The sequence below is a fragment of the Pezoporus flaviventris genome, unplaced genomic scaffold (assembly GCF_033815535.1).
Source record: "Pezoporus flaviventris isolate CSIRO_AGI_PZ_B2104156 unplaced genomic scaffold, CSIRO_AGI_Pfla_v1 ptg000037l, whole genome shotgun sequence".
NCBI lineage: Eukaryota > Metazoa > Chordata > Aves > Psittaciformes > Psittacidae > Pezoporus > Pezoporus flaviventris.
The window spans coordinates 3,378,460-3,400,300 of record NW_026892585.1 but is presented as its reverse complement, the minus strand read 5'-3'; the positions used below and the strand labels follow the sequence as shown (position 1 = coordinate 3,400,300).

At 46.0% G+C, this 21,841-nt stretch overlaps 1 protein-coding gene and 1 long non-coding RNA gene across 3 annotated transcripts in view; both read left to right on the top strand.

Moving 5' to 3' along the window:
- The first annotated feature begins 1,398 nt into the window (after positions 1–1,398).
- On the top strand, positions 1,399–3,099 carry TMEM158 (transmembrane protein 158). The gene has a single exon (XM_061464494.1). It carries the CDS (start codon positions 1,672–1,674, stop codon positions 2,608–2,610), a length of 939 nt encoding a protein of 312 aa, XP_061320478.1. The 5' UTR covers positions 1,399–1,671; the 3' UTR covers positions 2,611–3,099.
- Positions 3,100–4,870: 1,771 nt separating this feature from the next.
- LOC133274908 (uncharacterized) overlaps positions 4,871–21,841 on the top strand; it is a 33,377-nt gene continuing 16,406 nt past the window's right edge. The window contains exons 1-3 of one of the 2 annotated variants that reach the window (XR_009745330.1): positions 4,871–6,259; positions 11,807–11,968; positions 17,148–17,597. This is a non-coding gene — a long non-coding RNA (uncharacterized LOC133274908). Of the gene's footprint in view, positions 6,260–11,806; positions 11,969–17,147; positions 17,598–21,841 lie in introns of those variants that run through there. The other variant, XR_009745329.1, reaches the window with a different exon arrangement.

Sequence of the window (21,841 nt, the reverse complement as noted above, 5' to 3'; positions counted from 1 at the left end):
TTGAGACCAGAAGAACTGAAGCTCTGCCTGAGAACATTCGCCACCCACATACTGCAACAGTGTTCAGGAGCTAAATCTTATTTATGAGGCTTAGCTTCATTTCCAGGTTCTTTGTGCCAAAAGCCCAATGCAAGGTTATTTGTGCCCGTGAGTGCTCGCACAGTTTTGGCTTGATTTGCTACACACTGGCCCTCTCTTAATCTGGTTTGGGGTCTGTAGACACAATACAACGGAAAAACTTACAGCCACACTAATGCATGAGTCTGTGGATATGACAAAGAACATCAGGAGATGCATGTAGAGACACATTCAAAGGACAGTAAAAAGTATTAGGGGACTCTTAAATAAAAGACATTGAAACGGCACTGAATGATGAAACAACTGTATTGTAACATCTAAGCAAAAACCCAGAATGGGAACGGGGCCACTTGCTTTGAACGCTTCATTAGGCATGTTTCTCTGTACCAAACTAAAACGCTAGCCAAACTATAGGCATTTGGTAGACAATACCCTTGGGACTAAACACAAGTCCATTTTGGTGCTCAGATCTCTTAAATAGAAGGCAAACCACTCTGACTTTTGTTGTGGCATGGGTTTTGAAAGAAAACTGACTCTCTAGCTTCATATTTGTTGAATTATAGCAAGTGTAAAACTTACTCTCTACCCTCATTTACCTGAAAGACTTGAGAGTGATACTACAGGAACTCATTCTCCACATGAGAACTCGCCCATGTGTTGCTTGACGTGGGACCATGTATGATGTGGGATAAATGCCAGCCTCAGAGGAGCACCTTATGGAGTTCTTTACATCGATTGTCCCACATGTACTTGGGAAAGCTTAGGTTTCGTGTTCACATCTCCCTTTTGCATCTGTATTTGTCAAAAATGAGCTGCAAAGGCAAAGAAGAGCGTCTCAGTTATGGATGCTTGTCAGGAAAATGTAACTCCACCCCACCCTCTGCCCAAAGTAAAGGCTAAGGAACGTTTATCATTTGTCTCATGCACTTCTGTCCCTCCGCGAGGCTCCACGTGTTACAAGACCAAAAGCCTCAACCTGTGTCTATAGCACAAGGTGATGAATCAAGCTGGAGTACATAGCTTGATTATAAAGCGCCATGCTTATAAAGCAGCCTTCCTGAAAAAGCAGCCAAATCTCGCAGTGGTCCTTGTAATAAGCTTCCACGTTTACATCTTCTCTACAGGGACTGGTTGCGGGATGCCTTGTGCCTCAGCCCAGGAGCAGATCCCGGGGCTGAGTCGGCACTCGCAGAGCACCGCTGGAAGGGCCCCTCCACTGCACCCTCTGTGCACACCTCAAACTCCTTCCTCCGCCTCTCCCCCGTCATTTTCCCTTCCTATAGAGTCAAGTGAATGAGGTCGGTTCCTGAATGCTCTCCCCGAGCCGGGCCGGCCCCTCCGGGCGGTGCAGCGGGGCCGGCTCGGGGGAGGAGGGGAAGGGGGAGCCGCTGCCGTCACCGAGGCTCCGGGCTCTCCGCCGCGGCAGCCCCAGCCCCGCTCCCACCCCTTCGCCTGCCCCCACCCTCCTTCCCTTTCTCTCGCTCTCTCGGCGAGAGCGCCGGTGCCTCCCTTCCCAGATGGCAGCCGGCAGCGCGATGCAGCCTCCCGCTCCTCCTTCCTCCTCTCCCACCTCTCCGCCTCGAAGTTAATGCCATGCTGCCGCTGCTCCTCCCGGCGCTGCTGGCCGCCTGCCTGCCGCCCTGCCAGGGCTGGAGCCCCTCGCCGACTGCCAGCGGGCAGGAGGAGCCGGAGCAAGAGCTCTTCTTGCCCGCTGTCAACTCCTCCTCCAGCTCCTTGGCCAGCCTCGAGATGGACCTCGACGGGGCAACAAGCAAGGAGGAAGGCAGCACCTCCAACCCTGGCACAGCGGCTGCTCCTAGCCAAGAGCCTTTCCCTTCCTCTCCCACCTCCTCCGGGCAGCAACAGCAACACCAGCAGCAGCGTCCCCATCCGCAGCCCTCCGAGGACCCGCACTGCAATATCAGCGTGCAGCGGCAGATGCTGAGCTCGCTGCTGGTGCGCTGGAGCCGCCCGCTGGGCATCCAGTGCGACCTGCTGCTCTTCTCCACCAACAGCCACGGGCGGGCCTTCTTCTCCGCCGCCTTCCACCGCGTTGGGCCGCCGCTGCTCATCGAGCACCTCGGGCTGGCGGCCGGCGGAGCCCCCCAGGACTTGCGCCTCTGCGTCGGATGCAGCTGGGTGCGGGGACGGCGAGGAGGGCGCTTGCGGGGCTCCGCGCCCCAAGCCCCCGCCGCATCCTCTTCCTCCTCCTCTTCTTCCTCCTCCTCCTCCTCCTCCTCGCTGACCTACCCGCCGGCGGCAGAGCCCGGCCAATACTGGCTGCAAGGCGAGCCACTGAATTTCTGCTGCCTGGATTTCAGCCTGGAGGAGCTAAAGGGGGAGCCGGGCTGGCGGATGAACCGCAAGCCCATCGAGTCTACCTTGGTGGCTTGTTTCATGACTCTGGTCATCATCGTGTGGAGCGTGGCCGCCCTCATCTGGCCCGTGCCCATCATCGCCGGCTTCTTGCCCAACGGCATGGAGCAGCGCCGCAGCACCTCCGCCGGTACCACCACCGCCACCTCCAAGTAGCCTCTCCTGGTGACTCCCCTTCTCTTCACCGTGTCCCGACGGGCCGGACTCTGTCGTGTTTTTCTTGTTTCCCTGAGGGGAGCAGAGCCTGCTCCTGTGTGCTCGTTTTGTATCTTTAATACCCGTTTTAAACGATCCTTTTGGTAAAAAAAAAACAAACAAAAAAAAAAACAGAAGAAAAAAAACAAAAAGAGATAAAAAGCTGCCAAAAAAATCAACGCGGGAAATAAAAGACCTTCCCACCCAACCGCCTTTGTTGTAGTCGGGGTAGCTTTTTGTATATGGATACAGTTTGAGTGGTTTTGTTTTCTTAATTTACAGAAAGGGAAGTCTCTTTAGGGCAGGATGGAGAGCTGGAGCAGTATATGTATTGTTAATGCTGAAGCTGAACTTTAATGAACCTTCTACACTGTATTTCCCAGTTGAGATAGTGTGTATTATTGTAGCTCTGCGTTATCTGGCTTTTAATACAGAGGTTTTCTTTCTGGAGTCACCGTGGCCTTTTGTTGGTCTGCTTCTGCCAGGGTGGGATGGAGGGTTTGGCTAAAAATGGGCTGCAAAACTCCTGTGAGGGTTATACCAGGTTTGATGGTGGAAAAAGGGAATCCCAACCACTGTCTGAATGGTGTTTACCTGACCCCTACAGTAGGTTGAGGTCTATACACCTGTATCCAGGTTGTGTGGTGTGGAATGCAGAGCACGTCTGTGCAGACACCTTCCAAGGTGATTTACGTCACAGAGTATGGCTTTCTCCTTGGTGGGATGGCTTCAGTGTGGGGGCAAGTCATTGATTTCCACAGAGTGCGTCCCTCAAAAATATGGGAGAGAACACTGGGGCTGTTCAGCCTGGAGAGGAGAAGCTGTGTGGAGACCTCAGAGCAGCTTCCAGTGTCTGAAGGGGGTTACAAGGATGCTGGAGAGGGACTCTTCATCAGGGACTGTAGCGATAGGACAAGGGGTGATGGGTTCTGAAACAGGGGAAATTCAGGTTGAATATAAGGAAGAAATTCTGCCCTGTGAGGGTGCTGAGGCACTGGCACAGGGTGCCCAGAGAAGCTGTGGCTGCCCCATCCCTGGCAGTGTTCAAGGCCAGGTTGGACACAGGGACTTTCAGCAAGCTGCTCTAGTGTGAGGTGTCCCTGCCCGTGGCAGGGGGTTGGATCTGGATGAGCTTAAGGTCCTTTCCAACCCAAACCATTCTGGGATTCTATGAAAAACAACTCGGATGCAGTGTATCTGTTGGAGGCATGGCAATATCACACCTCTCTTTCATCATGGGGTTGCTCACAGAAAGCCTGTAGGGTGGAGAGAAGGCAGGAGGTGTTGATCAGGAACTGTGCAAGTGTGCAAGGAAGAAAGATGTGCGAGGTTTCTTCTCTCTTGTCCGAGCAGACAGCTGCACAGCCTGAGATATCATTTGTTGTATACCTCCAACTGTTTAGCCTGATGAGAAGTTGTTCTATTTGCCTTAGATATTGTTAGTCCAGCTGAAGTTTCAAAGCAAAACATGAGCTAAATGAGAAAGATTTACAATAGGAACTCATTCCTCTGTTAAGATCAATGTATTTAATTTGTTAGGAATACACAAGCTCACATGAGGCTTATTCGATGTATTTGTAATGTTTTCTTCCCTATGGACTGGTGGAAATGACTGGATGAAGTGTCTGCAAGGATTAAATTCTTAGGATTCCTATTTTTTTAATTGAGAACAAAATAAAATAAATGCATGTTTTATGTGTGTGCTATCTGGAAAAAAAATAATGCAGAGAGAAAAAGATGGACAAACAGCAGAAATAAATCAAGATGATAAAATGATCCATGTTACCAGGCTACCTCCCTCTGCACCCGCTGTTTTTCCTATTATTCTTAATGGGCGCACCACTTGAGTGAACACTGCAGTAGTGTTGCTATCAGAAAGTAGAGGATCCAGTCACCATGAGAAGTGTCCATCTGACCTGTTGGTCCAAAGGGGACCTTCCGTCATACACTTAGCTTACAGAGCCCTGTTTTTCTTTCCTTGATGTGAAGAACATAGCGTTGTTTCCACCTCGTGCAAGTCCTTCTATGCACAGACATGCTAAGAGAATTGCTCTAACATGTGGAATAAACCTCAGAGGAGCTGCCATGCTAGGAAGGATTTGATCTTTTAAATGAAGATGTACTTAGGGACAGTGTTTCTTTTTTTTTGGATGAGATCCATTTAGACAGAGGGTTAACAATTGCTGGAGGTTTTGCTGCCTTTTCAGTGCATTGCGAGCAGGGAGCCTGTGCTTAAACTCAAGGTTGGGATCTCTGTTTTGCTTCTCCTAGTTTCACTAGTGACGTGCTGTCGGTTTTCTGAATTGCATCGACATAAGCAAGAATCATAGAACAGTTTGGATTGGAAGGACCCTCCACAGGTCATCTGGTCAAGAGAGTGGTGCTGCTGTCTGAAACAGGCAGCTTCAGTTATTAAAGGATTATTATTTGCAGTTCTTGCAGACACCTCTCAGCTGGCACGCCAAAACTGGTACAATATGGTTTGTGTCTTCCAACTTCTAATGACACCAGCTTGAATACAAACCCTGCAAACAGACAGTGCCACGCTCAGAATAGTTTGCTACTTCACTTAAACAGCGTGATAGAAGGGACAGATAGAGAGGTTTGCTCATAGGTGTCCTATAAGTACCCTTGTAAGTGGAGCTACTATTAAGAATCTGCTAAAATGTGGAATGTTTAAAACACAGGAATGGCATTGAACAGACAAGCAAGAAAACTGAAAGGCAAATCTCATCCAGAATACAACAAACTGCAACATTTTCAGGGTATGCTGAGCTCAGACTCAATGCGCAAAGAGCACTTCTAAGCTAGGGAAGGTGCTTCCTTAGATCACAGTAACCATCGGCCTAGGGATGTTCGCTTTGCAGGGAGAGGATGGTCCATGTTTCTGTGCTTTAAAGAAGCATTTAAGGTTCAGTGAAGGGCACAGATATTACCTGATCTACAGGGCTGAGCTTGGACCCAACTCCCTGAACCCTCTGGTTTCAGTGAGGAGGCAGCAGGGTTTCTCCTGTAAAGAACAGAGAGTGGAAATGCATTATGCAGACTGTGAGTTGCTATAATACCTAACGTCGGTAACCCTGCTCCCATAGCTGTGGCTGCTGCTATGACTTTAAGTAACTGATAATTTTGAGTAACAAAAGGTGCACACAGTTTTCGCCCACATCCATGGGGATTGCATCTGAATCAAAGCCAGGAGAGTCAAGCCCAGCACGATGTGGAGCGATGTGTCTGCACCCCAGCTGGTTTTAGATGCCAACTTCAGAGACCGAAGTGTCTTCTTTCTTTGCTTTTGGACTGGCGGTGGAGCTTGCTTTGCTGGGGATGATTCTAAGCCTTTTGTATTCATTTGGATTTATTCCTAAAACCAGTTGGTAGCAGGGTCAGCGAGAGAGCAGGTTAGTCGCTATATATAACCCTTCATATTATTAGGGAGGGCATATTTACACTTATATGTAAGTATATTTATGCTTATATGTGCATACATCTGTACAAGAGGACTTGCTGTGTAGAACTATGTCAAAACAAAAGGGAGGAAAAGGATGGTGAGGAACAAGTCCTACTGCATAACACTGGTTTTCCTTCACTATTTGGTGGATCGTGTTCCCTGGTAAGTGATCCTGACTTTATTTATGTACGTTGTTGGAAAGCAAGGAGTACTTAGAAACAGGGGCACTTGCTTGATTTCCTTTTTATGTAGTGCAACTATATTACAGATTTTTACTTCTTTCGTTTCATTCCAGAAACCAGGAGCTCTTTCCAGAGAGAGACTGTTGTAAAGTGCTAGTGTTAGGTTGGCATATATTCTTTCTGTATATTCAGACCTCAGAATTGAATCTCCTTCACGTTATTTTCTTTGTTATGATCTATAGATGTATTAGAAGCAAAAGTATACAGACAAATATGTAGTTTTAAGTTTTAGCATGCAAACAGTGTTGCTGTTACTTGGTGCCACATTGCTTCCCATAATAAACATATTCAAAAGTAGCACTGTATGATCATAATTGCAGATTACATCAGCACACTGTTGTTAGATAGGTTATCAGTAATAAGTAGCAGTTTCATATGTCAGAAAGTAGAAGTGTTTGGGGCAAAATTGCCATACGTGGATTAATGTGAGAGTTGTTACTTATTCAGGACTTAGTCCTTTTAGTGCTTTCGATGATTAATACGACTGCAACAGCAGCAATGTTTGTGCAGTGAATAACCCTCAATATGAGTAAGGGCTACTGAACCAGGCCCTAGAAAAACCTTATTAAAAGACTTAGTTGGCTGAGTAATTATTACTCATTGTGACCTTCGCTTGCTGAATAAAAGTATCTCCAGGGCTGACATTACGTGATCCCAGGGGCTGAACAAAAGCCCAGTGAAATCAAATAGGTAATTGAAGTTTTGTATGACTGAAGATCAAAGAATCTCTATCTAGATATAAGAGTAGGTATCACATTCTTGTTCCTCTCTGGTATTTATACACGCAGTTTATAAAGCCAGAGCCAGGATTTCTCACTCCAATGTAAGTCCTTGCTAGTCTGGGAATTCGCTTCGTTCTGATGCTAGTGTGAAAATGCCACTTATTTTTATTGAATTTTACTGAATAAATGTGATTTTTTTAAAACATAGTTCAGAGAAAGGTCTTGATTTTTCGAAAAACATTTTTAGTAACTGTGTAAATATCAAATCTCAAACATATTCAGACTTCCAAACATAAAAAGTCTTTGTAGCCAGTAACTGATTCATAAAAACACCTTTTAAAACCAAACCATCGCTTTCCACTTCTCCCCTCAAAAGCAGAACATTTCAATCAAGATCAGAAGTGTGTTTGAGTGTTTCGTCTTGCAAAAGTGATTTTGTGGGGAAGATAAATCTCTTCCATGATTTAGAGTTGATAACAGGTTGTGATGGATGAGGCTCTGTGTTTCTTGTCCCACCTTCATAGTGATTCTCATCCAACAAATTGCCCCAAACAATTATAAATTAGAAAACCCCCAAACAACTGAAGAAGTAGCTTAGCCCTTTTTTTGTTCCTATTCTCTTATGCCAAGGGAGAAAGCAAAGAAAATTTGGGATATTAAAGTTATTGATTGGATATATCGGGATGGTGTTTCATTACATTTGTGCCCACACTGTCACAATATAAACGCCTTCCAAGATATGGATCCAAACTTGATCATTTATATGATAATCAGAGTCTCTGGATCTGCATGTTGGGAAAGCCAGGATCCAAAACCTTATCTCTTGTTTTAGCTTGCTTATTATCTCCACAAGTTAACAATGTCAGAGCAGAACGGGAAGATCCAAATATCCTATGAAACACTGTGCTGCTGTGTGTTCGTCTTGTTCCTAGCTGTCATAGGAAAACATTTGATTAATGAGACATGGATTTGACATGGATGCCGTTACAAGGAAGTGAATTCACTGGGAGTGTGAAGTTAAACTGTATTTTTGTCCCTTTTGTGGTGACACTCGCTCGAAGCAGTGGGACCTTACCTTGTTGGTGTCATTCTGGGTGTTGCTAAGCAACATGAAGTGGTTAAAACGGAGCTACAGAAGAAGAGCACGGAGGAATACCGGCAACAAAAGACATAGAAAAAGCATAAAAGAGATGAAATGTGCCAGCACATTCTGCGATGAAGTTGCTAAGTATCAACTAGGAAAAAGGCAGTGATTAAGATCATAGAGAAAAAAGAAAGCTGACAGAGATGAATTAGGGACTTGATTCCGTACTTCACATTCAATCAAATTTTTTAGTGCTTTGCTTGAATAGTTGATTGCAGTTTTGGTGCCAAATGGCAAAAGTGAAGGCAAAAGAGAATGAGAGCCTGGGAAGACATGGGAGGCTTGGGAAAAATTGAAGTGGAACCTCTATACCATAAACAAAAAGAGAAAAGGAATCACTCTACATGTTGCTGGAAACCAAGCAATGAAACGGCACGGCACTCTCCTGCGTACACTGCATACACTGATTTTGCTTCAGATGTTCTCCAAGGTTGTAAGGAAAGCATGCTAAAAGTTGTTTTTATGGGGTGGATATGGATCTTCCACCCTATCTTTCTGTGTCAAATGCCCGTTTCTCGTTGTCCGGCACAGGAATGTTCATCACAACTGCATTAAAGCTTTTCAGCTGAACTGAAGTAATGCTGGTATGACTGTATTTCCCAGGCTGGGCCACTGCTGTTAACAAGACTACATGCTGGTATGCTGCTTATAGCATTCTTATCTGTCTTGCCAGTACTCTCTCACTCATACATTTTAAAGACTACCTACATAATTTTCCTTTTTAGTCCCTGTCTTCATTGTCTCCAAAGCTTCACGCCATTTGTCTTCTGTCACTGAAAAGCAATCATTTTCAGCTTTGTTCTTTCTTACTATCTCCCTCTTCCCTTCTCTCTTTCCATAGCATGTTTTTATCTTGACATTTTCTGTCTGTAGATTTCTCACTTCTCTTTCCCACAAGTACGTCTTTATTATCAACCTATAAGAAAGTATTTCAGGAAACTGTGCTATCAGTTTCTTCTGCTTTTCCACTCTGCTTTCCACCCATTCAGACTGTACCTCTCAAGCCTTTGGTCTGTGGTACCTATAAGACAAAGGAAACCTTGTGCTGATGGCAAAACCCAAGTGCAAAGTTGTCTCTGTCTCACCCTGTAGGTCACCTAACCTATGTCCTGTGGTCAGGACTTCTTCCACACCCTGCCCCAGGCATAGAGCAGGGGCCCTAAACTACTGTCTTCACCTGCTAAATGAGAAATCGATGCATTTGAAGAGCTTCCTTCCTCCTTAATTCCTTAAAGACCTGTGTGTGAATAACCCTCTACTCATGTGCCTGCCCAAAACCCTATCTCATGGATCGTGGGAGCCCTCACATGCCACCTTTCCCACATATCCTTGATCAAAATGTTGGGATGCGTCTCACCCTGCCTTTGCTAACCAAAGGTAGATGTCTCACACCTTGGCAACCTCTGCACAGTCAGAGGAGCAATGATCTCATTTAGGAATCAGTGTTTAAAGTTACACTCAGCTCAGGTATGCAACTCCTGGGTCCGAAACATTACTTTTCAGTTAAGGTAATGCAGAAACAGAAGGCCCTGGATGATGGCACATGGAAAGGCTGTGCAAGCAGAGGACGTAGCAGATGTTTCAAGTGCTGGTCTAGTAGCAACCTAGCTTTAGTAGTAAATGGCTGAGTGGCCAGGCCAGCTCACTGCAGCCCTGCTTTTATAAGCTGATATACGTGTACAGGTCACAGTTTATGAGGCTCAAGCCCTCTGAAAACATGTCTGTGTCTACCTGTGGAGGAAATAATATTTACTCTTCCCATACTGGTAGGGAAAGGATTCATGAGCTAAATCCCATATGGCATTTTAAGCGTGTGAAGCACAATAAAAAATGCAGAACGTGAACATTATTTTATTCATTATGGGTTCTTTTTTGCACTTCAGGGTATGGTTTGAGCCTTGTGTTGTTAAATTAAAGTATTCCGCACAATTTTGCCCACAGTTTAGCCAGGCAATATCTGTTCTCTGGAACTGCTTTTCCCATTGAAAGGTGCTGCTGTGAGCTGATGTATTAAAAACAAATCATTACTAAATGATGAATGTTCCTGGAAGAGATTCTCATTAATCCAAAAGAATCCCCCAGGGTGTAAGAAATACTTTCTAGAAGGTGAATATATGAAGAAATTGCTGTGGAGGGAGCCAGTGGAAATTTAATCATAGGGCTACTTCATTTATTTTCTTGCACTGCGTGTTTTAGCACATTTTCTCTGGGGAATATGAGCTGTGCCTAATTATGCCAGAAATGTAGTTGCTTCTAAACGGATACTGGAAACTACTTGCTTCAGGCAATACTTACTGTGAATTCCTGAGATCTCTTCATTTCCTCCAGGACAAGTAAAGCGCTTAATGATGCAGGGTCACATCATTTTCTTAACCCAGAGAAACCCACTTTGAGGCATGATGTTTACATGCAACACCCCATCCCTTCCCCGACACGGTGATTTCCCATGGCACCCCAATCCCCACTATCTATTCGTATGGTGTTAGGAGCATGAAGACAGATGCCTTATGCCTCTGTGCTCTCCCCTGGCCACGCATGACCTTTCCTGCTGCCCTGGAAGCACAGCTATGGTGGATATGACTGTGAACAAGTTTACATCAGGTTCACACAAGCAGCAGTTTCTCACCAAAGCTGGATTGGTGGCAGCTTCTGGAGAGGAGCACCACCAGCAGACCTCGCGTTCCTCTTGCCCTCTGTTGACTACACTCCATCCCATGCAGTGCTCCACAGCTCCACAGAATACTGCAAGACTTCCTTGTAGGGCAGTTTAGGAAAACCACATTCACAATTTAGGAAATAAATGAGGTTTTAGCCTGAAAGCCTTTTTGAGCAGAAAAGAACTTTAACTGAGCTATTCAGGAATGCCTGTGTATAGGTCAGATGTAAGGCAGAAGCTCTTCCCTGTGTGGGTGCTGAGGCTCTGGCACAGGGTGCTCAGAGAAGTGGTAAATGCCCCATACCTGGCAGTGTTCAAGGCCATGTTGGTCAGGGCTTGGATCAACCTGGTCTAGTGGAAGATGTCCCTGCCAGAAGCAGGGGGTTGGATCTACATGGGCTTTAAGGTCCCTTCCAACCCAAAGCCTTCTGAGATTCTGTATGAGCCTTGTAGTGATGTCTTTAACTAATACTCAGCTTTATTGAGGCCTTTTTAGGTTGTTTTATTATCTTTTTTCAGAGTTTGACTAGGAATTGTTGTAGATAACCTGGGAATGCTCCTTTGCCCTGCATATAATGTGTAATCCATAGAGTTTGCCTTAGCTACCCTGATGGGAAAGCAGATTGCCCATGACGAAACTCATCCTCCAAAATGCCACTTATCTCCAGTTCTGAAAGGGACTCATATCCTCTCCCCCTGACACTGCCATCATAACACTTACAAGCACCAGCCCGTGCTGGGTTAAGACAGCTCTTACTTTCCTCCTACATGTGGAATGCTTCATGCCTGTGACGACTTTGAATTCCCTGAATTCAGCCGGTAAGATGGATAATGGTGCTGCCCAATGCTAACTGAAGTGTTGTGGGTGGAATGGGTCAGAGATTTACTCCCACATAAAGTACAGAAGAAAACAGCATTTGCTAATCTGTTTTCTTACATGTGCAGAGCACAGTGAAGCAGAAACCAGTGGCTTTACCTGTGTAAGAAAAACAAAGTCCCTGAAGCACAGATGCTGAGTGATCCAGCTCTTCAAAAACTAACCCAAGAACCATTATCTGTGCACGTAACTCCTGCTGATGGCCATGAGGACAGCCCCCGTGTAACTGTGTGACTGGAACAGGGTCACTTTGGGAAAATCCTCCAGTTAATTCCATCAAACTGTGTGTGATTCAGATGATAGTTCACTGTCTTTAGTATCTCCATGGCTATCAAGTTGTCTCTATTGATCTCTTTCTTCTGTTACATATAGAAAGATGAATAATATTGATGATATTTCTGACAAAAACCCCTACTTAAAATCCCAGTTTCTAACAACGATATTCAGAGCGCTCTTAAGCTGGAAAACATCAAAGAGTTAATACATTTCTTTAATGTATTTAAAATACCAGAAGCCTCAGTGCTGAGGACTACAGCAACAGAAAGCATTCACAGCAAGCGCCCAAGCACATGTTGTGTGCTATTACTTGACAAATAATTGTTATGCTTTATCTACCTCTTTTTATATTCCAATCCCACATTCATCACAAAACCAATTTCTCATGACAGTGCACATAAACCATTTTCAAACTCCCACTCTGACTCCCTCAATGACACAAGCATACTTCACCTCTCTATTACTCTGTCTCGTACATTAGGGTTTAAAAGGTCCAAAATGTTCTTTCCCTTTGACCATCTTCATTTTCTTGCCTTTATTTCCTACAGCTGCTGCACTGTCTGGTTTTGCTCAGCATGTTTCTAGCTGCGGTTATTTAGCAAGCAATGGAATATGTGAGCAATTCAGCTAAAACTTGCTGCAGGCAATACTAATACTTCTAGGCTTGGACTTAGCACAGGAACAGAGAGTGCTGGAGGCTTCCTTACACTGCCTGCTCTAAAGTGTGGAGTGTGGCTTCAGAAAAGAATTAAATCAATGCTCGTTGCGGTGATTTTAAGAAATTGATCTTTATTCATCAGTTGAAAGCATTGAGCAGCCAACCTGGACGAAGAATAAGGGAAGGAGGATGTATCAGCTCCTCTGCTCTTAATTTAAGCTTTGGTGGTTTCGATGAATTTAATAAGTAGGTGTGTTGAGGGGTGCAAGTTTATACATTACTGTAGGATTTTGAGTTACTTCAGAGAACTGAAATGTAGAGGTTTGAGTTACTTCAGAAAAAAGAAAGAAAATAGACATATGCTAAAGGAATAGAGCACATGAGGAGCATTACTGATAGAAAGCACTGCACAGCAGCACAGCTTCCCATAAGTCCCACTTATAGACCATCCCACAGCATCGTTACATGCCAGTTCAGTAAGCTGAAACAGCTGAACCTCCTCCTCGGGGGGAGCAGGAGAGTGAAACCCCTAAGAGAGAGCAAGGCAAGGGCTGAAGGCAGCAGTCACCATCGCCACTGTCAAGTAAGCTCTTCGGAGGTAGAACCCTACAGCCGTGGGCACAGGTCCATGAGCCGTTAGCATCTGAGAAGCTGCTTTCCTCTTGTGGCTGCTTGGTGAGAGTTACCACCTTGTGCTAACATGGCTGTTGGTGTGAGAGCTGCTCCAGGAACAGTGGCAAACCCACCGTGTGTTTGGGGTGGTGTGAAGAGGCACTTAGAGCTGCTCTAACTTCCATTTCCATGAGCTCAGTCATCCTGCCTTGGCTTTTGCTCTTCTCCACTCTTAAAGGTGGCTGCTCAGGGAATGCCCTGGGTGTTTAGCACCCATAATCACCAAAACAAAGTCTTCAGGTTGGTACCTACTCGTGGCAGCCAGCATTTTTACAAAGCATTTCAATCAAGTAAGATGTTTTGCAGTTTTTTGCACCTTAAGGTGCTGAGCAAATGGAATCCAAGTGTCGTGGCTGAAGGGCATTAATGTCGCCACTGCCTGCACCAGTACTCCATGCATATTCAAGGTTTCACGCTTCCTTCCCCATGTTATTTTTCCCTGTTGATGTTCTGGCTTCTAGACCCCACAATAACTTGGAGGGTTTCCTGTTTTCACTGACTCACTCATCAGAATGCTCGGCGCATGATGGTTTTGAATCAGATATATTCTTAATCGTGTATTTAATTGCATAACCTGGATTTTCTTTGGAAGATGAAGGCAAGATAAACCAACTACTGCTGTTCTTCTCACAGACAAATTCATTCCTCGCTCTAACACTGTTAGGTGAGCTCTGCTGATGCCCAAAGGTCTGAATGATTAGTGATAACACGACTGGTATTCTAATTCAGCAGTATGCTTAGTTAGAATCTCTGTGCATGGATATTAATGCTTCACGTCTTTAATAACCAGAAACTGTGTCTAATAAGGTTATGCTTCTGTGTACGTTACCCAGAAGATGGCATTTAGAAAACAAGCTATGCCTTGTCTGAGAGGCCGAAGTTGTACTCAGATTGCCTTCTGCATAGTAAGAAATGCAGAAAATGAGTGCAAAAACGTATGAGATGGATGGAAGCAATTGGAGGCAGTATTAATGGAAACTGGGCTTCTATGGGGAATGACACAGTATCTGAACGGTAACATGGAGCACACAGAATTGACCATGATTGTGAGAAGGTGTTGGAAGTGTGTGACTTTACTACAGACTTCGGAAAGGCTAGCATGAGTACCTCTTTGTATTATGAGCTTCAGCCAGCCCATCCTGACGTGCTGCAGGCACAAGTCAACACCTCAGGCCACGGCCCAGCAGCATAATCAGCACATGGCCTCATCCTGCTTGCTCAAAGGAACCCCACTGAGTTTCCAGCTCTACTGCACCTTTCCAGCTTAGCCACAGTGCAGCAGAAGAGGTGCGGTGCCATTGCTGCACTGCTCCTTTTCACAGGATCACAGAACCATTATGGTTGGAAGGGACCTCTGTAGATCACCCGGTCCAAGGCAGGGCCACCCAGAGCAGGTCACACAGGAACGTGTCCATGAGGGTTTGAATGTCTCCAGAGAGGGAGACTCCACACCCCCCTGTGCAGCCTGTTCAGGGCTCTGACACCCTCAGTGTGAAGAAGTTCTTCCTCGTGCTGAGGTGAGACTTGTTGTGTGTTAGTTTACGGCCTCTGCACCACTTGCAGTGCTTCTCTGTTCTTAACCACTTCACCTCACCTTGTTTGATCTCAGACTGCATCCTTCACTACCCCTGACCTGACTTTTGGGACTCAAGTTCTTCAGATGGGAGACTTGGACTTCCATCCCAAGATGGAAGGACTTGTTCCTTTAGTACAGATAGCTTTTCTCCACCTCATCATGACTCATGATTCATTTTGGACGTAAGTAATTCACAGAGTTCAAAGGAGCAAACAAATGAGTGATTTCTTTACAGAACATCAGAATAAAATGGGACCAAATTGTCTAGTGTGAGGTGTCCCTGCCCATGTCAGGGGGTTGGAACTGGATGATCTTAAGGTCCTTTCCAACCCAAACCATTCTATGGTTCTATAAATATAACCTGCCCTCTCAGAGAAAGTAGGGACTTGTAGATATTTGGGTGTTCACAGGGCACATCTGTGCTCTGCAGAGCTGGGGATTTGCTTTAATAGCAGTGTGATTTACGATGCAATCACACTGTCTAATGATGCTAACAAATACTGGCCTGTGCAACGAGCCAAAGTGACTCACTGGCAAGTTAAACAAAAGAAAGGGAATGAAAATGCACATTCACCAGCCATCCCATTCGTGCACAGTGGTGTAGGGCACTATTAATATCTCAGTACACACAGGCTAAACAGACTTACCCAAAACAGTGTTATGACCTCAGTGTGTGTGTGTTCTAGCCTGCAAACCAAATCCTGGTGCTGGTCCTGCCGTGCCCTGCTGACTGTCTCCCATGTGGCTGTGCTGGCTGCCATCCACCCCACAGCCCTTGTGTACCTAGCCATGATCACCAGGGGCATCCCTTTTCCAAGACAGCAAGAGCGGTCTCTTCAATAAGCCAGTGTCAAGAAAGTATCACTTATTTATCTTTAAAGACCTGCTTTTTAACTATTTATAGTGAATTAGGAAGTGATAGACGTTGTGTGTTGCAATGCTATTAGATGTTAAAAGAGCCATAAATCGTTTGTTATTCAGTCCCTTAGCCTCTAGAACACTCTGCAACATTTATTTCTTTAATGAAAAGTCCTCTATTCTCTGGTCAACTCTTTGTAACAGCAACAATCATATCCTCTGTGTGATCAATAAATAATGAGGAACCGATTCCCTTGTAACCACTCTGGCCCTAATGCTGCAACCCCTGTGGTTTTAGCATCATTTCTCCTGATTTACACTGGGGAAATGAGGTCAGGACCTTTTTTTCTCTGCCAAATAAGAGGAAGCTTTTCCCTGGCTGCCCCTAGCAATTGCTGACAAACAGGGGGGCAAACTGCCTGCCCATGAAATCCAGAGCTGAGGAGGCTGGAAGTGCTCCTGCAGCCAGCTACCCATTATCCTCCCACCACAGGAGCTGCCTGACTACCCACATCTCTATCCACAGGCTGGAGAAGGACTCGTGACAGCATGAGACTACCTTGAGGTGCAGACAAACCGAGCGACTCCCCACAGCTGAGCTATAAATCAGGCTCTGCAGCCTGCCAGCATCACCTGCCTGCTGGTAGCTTGTAAGTAAGCCAGCTGCAGAGCGGGGTTAATATTTACCTACATGTCTCAGGCGGGTGGTGTTCTGAAGATGGAATGCGTTACAGAGTAAGTCATCATTAAGCCTTTACACTGGCGTGTTTACTCACCTCTAACAGCTTCCAGAGGTGCAGCAATGCAATTAAACCAGACGATATCTATAGCTGCTTGCCCTCTGCTAACACCTCATCGTCTCATGTATTGATTTAACGCCTGTGCTGGCGGTGTAACATACGCTCGCTGTGTTTTACAAGTACCACTTTGCTGACCTGATTTCTGCATACTGATCCTGCCTGTTTCTTTGTTCTTTTGGTTGGTATTTTTCTACCGTATCTGCCAAAATATACAGGAGCTTACCAGAGCCTCAAAGGCAGGGTGGCTTAGCCATGGCTCTGAGTGTTTCTGTAAGTAAAATGTGCTGTGGGGTTGGGGTTTCTGGGCAGCGAAAGTATCCTTCATTACACTGCATCAAGAGATCTTTAAACCCAACCTTTAGCCCTTTTGAGTCCTGTGGCTTAGAACAGAGATGGGCAAAGTGCAATCATTTCCATTTGCTCTGGCTGGAGAGGCTTTTTTTTCCTTTCCTCATGACACAGCTGTTGCCATTTGCTTTTTTCTTTAAAGGCAATAATAATGTTCCAGCCTGCACCCTTATTACTGTTTGTCATTAGCCCTTACAGGCATCCCTGTGTTTTTGTTACAGGCATTATCAAAGGAAAAGAAACAAGGAGGAGATGTGTGTGTGTGTGTGTCAGCTCACTGCACGGAAGGCAATTTTGCTGCTGGCCTTTCGCATCATTAATACTGGAATAAAGAATTACATGAGAAGGAGAAGGAGCGTCTCTGGCACAGATCTCAATGTGGTGAAGAGAAGATGTTATTTTGAGAGATGCAGTCATTTAATTTATTACCCTCTGACAAGCTAAGCTGTAGTTTTTCTCTGATTATACAAAACTTGGTCATCACGCACTCATCCTCCCCATCTCCAAACCCGTGATGCTGCACAGACAACTGTGCCACGCCATCAACTTGGGCTGGGAGAGAAAACCTGTCCTTCACCAAGGTGATGCTCCCTCTTCCTTTCCTCCCTTCTTCCTCCTGAAAGGATTCATAGGAAGCACAACCTAGAGCCAGCACTTGGCAGCAGGAAACAGGGACAGTCTTTCTCACATGGGCACTAGCACTAACTGCGTGTAGCAGTTCAGCCTGCTCCTGGGTCTGCTCTTTACCTTAGCAAACTAGGACTATCAGGGTTAGCAGCCCCTGGCACCCAGTCCTGAATACACAGAATGATCACAGACTTCAGTGTTTAGGGTTGGGAGAGCAGGAACCGGTTTGGAAGTGCTGGGTGGAAGAAACAGGTTTGCACTGTTATAGGTGAAAAGCACAAGGTACTGTCAGAGCGCTGTGTTAGATGGATATTTTAGGATGGGGTGATCTGTGCTCTGTTGCCCAGGCAGCCAAGAAGCCACCAGCATCCTGGCCTGGATCAGCACCAGTGCGGCAGCAGGGCCAGGGCAGGGATTGTGCCCCTGTGCTGGGCACTGGTGAGGCTGCACCTCGAATCCTGGGTTCAGTTCTGGGCCCCTCACTGCAAGAGAGACATTGAGGGGCTGGAGGGGGGGCAGAGAAGGGCAACGGAGCTGGTGCAGGGCCTGGAGCACAAGTGTGATGGGGAACGGCTGAGGGACCTGGGGGGTTCAGTGTGGAGAAGAGAAGGCTCAGGGGGGACCTGATCGCTGCCTACAACTGCCTGAGAGGAGGTTGTAGTGAGGTGGGGTCGGTCTCTGCTCCCAAGGAACAAGGGACAGGACAAGAGGAAACGGCCTCAAGCTGCACCAGGGCAGGTTTAGATGGAGCTGAGGAACAATTCCTTCCCCAGAGGGTGCTCAGGCATTGGACCAGGCTGCCCAGGGCAGGGCTGCAGTCACCGTCCCTGCAAGTGTTCACACAGCGTGGAGACGAGGCCTCCGTGCCATGGGTTAGTGGTGGCCTTGGAGTGCTGGGAATGGTTGGACTGGGTGAGCTTGAAGGACTTTTCCAGCCTCACTGATTCCGTGGTTCTCTAAGAGATTATGTCTTTCCATGAAGCCTAGGTGAGGTAGTTACTCAGTAGGTGTCTACATTTGCTTAGATACCCTTGAAGTATTCAAAGACCCTCCTACATCATTCCTCTGCTCTCTTTGGCTAAAAACCACACATCATTCCATTGCTCCTTGCAGATCTTATTTTCTAGACTTTCAGATTCGTGACACTGGGGGTCTCTTCAGCAGGCTGGCTTTCCTAAGGCAGCCATCCTTGGGTATAATATGTCTAGACATCTTCCATTTAGCAGACCTCTGCCTCTGCAGTCTTCCTGCAAGCCTGGAACATGGTACAACAGATGAACTTGCCGTTGCTCCTACCTCATAGCCACTGCTGGTTTTGGAGTACTTGAGCAAATCTCACCCTATTGACTGCCAAAGGCCTACTCTCTCGCTCTTCATGCTAGTTGATATAATTCTATTAAGAATGGAATAGGACTAGACTATAACAGGAATTATATTCTATGAAGAATAAATAGTCTGCTATGAACTCTGGATGAAATTCTGAAGGACTCCTTACAGAAATATGTTTTTTGATAATGAGAATAGATTCACCATCAAACCCCTAAAGGCGCAGAATATTCTGTTTTCTCAGCATCTAACAGAAGTGAAGAACTCCATCTTGAATACCCAAATCATATCTTCTCTGTTCTAAAGTAACCTGAAGCAGAGCAATAGAAAGCAGATGGTCCAGTTTCACTGTACTCAATCCTACCATTTCCTGAAGACTCTTCAACAAATAGTATCTTAAATTCATAATGATTACTTAAAAAAACAAGGAGCTGAGGACAATGGATGTTGTTTCTGAGTGAAGTCAGACAAACATCCCATTAGTGTACTGTGGATTTTCAGATAGCTGTTTCTTGACCCATGAAGACATTGAAAAGTCATCCCTTCCATTAATAAACTTCACTGGTAGAGGCAGAAGCCTTGTCCAAACCTTGGAAATAGCACATATAACACCTTTGTTAAACTAGTTTCCATGGTAACAATTTCATGTCATTGAACATCATTAAGGACTATAAGAAATACGAACTATTCACTTAGCTTGTCTTCAGGGTTTGATTGACCTCCCTTTCTGCACAGCTGTTCTCTTGGGAGGTAAGACTCAGGACAAACCAAGGGATGCAGGAGGTGTCCTGCTTTGCTGTCACGTTATTAGCAACCCTTTCCTTGGATCTTTCAGCTCGGGATTTCAGAACAAACTCCGTAAATATGAGTAGGCATGGAAACGTGGCACAGATATTTCTGTCTCTAACACAGAAAATAAGGCAACTTAAGATGACTGCAGTTAAGTAGCTTGTCCAGAGGGGAAAAAAAGGGAAGTTGGGTGAGAAATTACATGCTGTGATGACTTGATTCCCCCAGTTAGCATCCTTGCCAGAGCGCTATTGTTCCACTTCATGCTAAAGCTGGATGAAATCACTGTCATTGCCACATGCCCCTCTGGCACAGCAGCAAACCTGAAACACCCTGGCAAATCTCGATACATGTGAGTAGATTAACTCTTCTTACAGGAAGATCCAACAGTAAAATGGAGTGAGATGCAGTCGCAGGACAATTCAGCGTTGCCAGTCGCTTAGCTTACATAATGAACATGTGTTTTCCTGCCCAATGATTTACTGCGTACTGCCATCGCCTCTCGTGGGCAACGTTTGTCACTTCTGCTAGGCAGCACTGGGAGCAAACCATGTCTTGATTATGGCTCTAAAATCACGCTTCTGGCTCTAAAATTGCGGCTTCTGCATAAGGCTTTTCCACAGCCTAAAGGTCTCCTATGGCGTGTCACCGGTGGGAGCTTCCACAGCACTGAGGAGAAGTCCAGCTGAGAAAGGAAGCAGGAAGCAGCACCCTGTGGCAATGCTGCTGTGGTTTGCCATGCACTGGGACTGGTTGAAAGAACTTGGGAATGCCTTCTCCTCTATATGATGGTCACAGCAAGCTGGGAAGAGGGGAAGGAGGACTTGGGGGGGAAGCGCCTTTTTTGGGTCAGAACCAAGCCCACAGATCCAAATACTTTGCATTTTGATATGCAGATTTGGTATTTGCAGCTATGACTGGAAGCAGCCTGTTACTCCAGCGTGTGAGGCTGGGAAGTCGTCTCTATCCAGAAAGTGCAGACTGTAGATTTCAAAAGACAAATGGTTCACCGGTTGAATATGGATTCAAGATGCTGCCATCCTACGGCAAATAGCTAATTGCCTGCTATCTCCAGCAGGATGCCTGCTCAGGAACCAAAGGAAGGATAAGGCTTTATTCTTTTCCTGGTGGAACGCTGTTCGAGGGGGAATGAAATAAGGCACCGTATTGCCATAGGATAATAAAACAATAAAGATATATCGTTTTTTGGGCTGATCCCAAAGTCAAGTATTTATTTCACACAGAAAAAAAGGCTGAGAAACTGTGTTTCAGGTTAAATGGAAAAAGCTACAAAGCATTTCATGTCTGCTGCAGCCTGAGCAGGAGGTGGTGGAAGCAGCTGGGAGGAAATGTGACATTCCTTTTTCTTTAAAAAGTTCCAAGAACTATTTATATCCAGGTACAGCATCACAGTATTTGTTCTGGATGAGACCCCACTTGCAGCACTGTGTGCAGCTCGGGTGTCCTCAACATAAGAAGGACATGGAGCTGTTGGAGCAAGTCCAGAGGAGGCCACGAGGATGCTCAGGGGCTGGAGCACCTCCTGTATGGAGACAGGCTGAGAACATTGGGGCTGTTCAGCCTGGAGAAGAGAAGCTGTGTGGAGACCTCAGAGCAGCTTCCAGTGTCTGAAGGGGGCTACAAGGATGCTGGGGAGGGACTCTTCATCAGGGACTGTAGCGATAGGACAAGGGGTGATGGGTTCAAAGTGAAACAGGGGAAGTTCAGGTTAGATCTAAGGCAGAAGCTCTTCCCTGTGAGGGTGCTGAGGCGCTGGCACAGGGTGCCCAGAGAAGCTGTGGCTGCCCCATCCCTGGCAGTGTTCAAGGCCAGGTTGGACACAGGGGCTTGGAGCAACCTGGTCTGGTGTGAGGTGTCCCTGGCCATGGCAGGGGGTTGGAACTGGATGATCTTATGGTCCTCTCCAACCCAAACCAGTCTGTGAGTCTATGATTCAATGATTTTATGATTCTATGCTATTGAAGACTGACGTGGTCACGGTATTTCTCCCCCCTTCCCACAGAAGCCTAGCATTTAGGGATGCACCCTCGCTGTGGGAGGACAAAGTTGGACTTCCTCATCTCTGAGGCGAATGCTGTAGCTCCAAAATACTTTAATATAAATATACCCTAAATACTTGAAGCTACGCTGAGCCAGTAACCCCATAACCTGG

Bases quoted from the DNA above. Each gene is read 5' to 3' on its own strand.
- TMEM158 (XM_061464494.1), top strand. From the start codon at position 1,672: ATGCTGCCGCTGCTCCTCCCGGCGCTGCTGGCCGCCTGCCTGCCGCCC.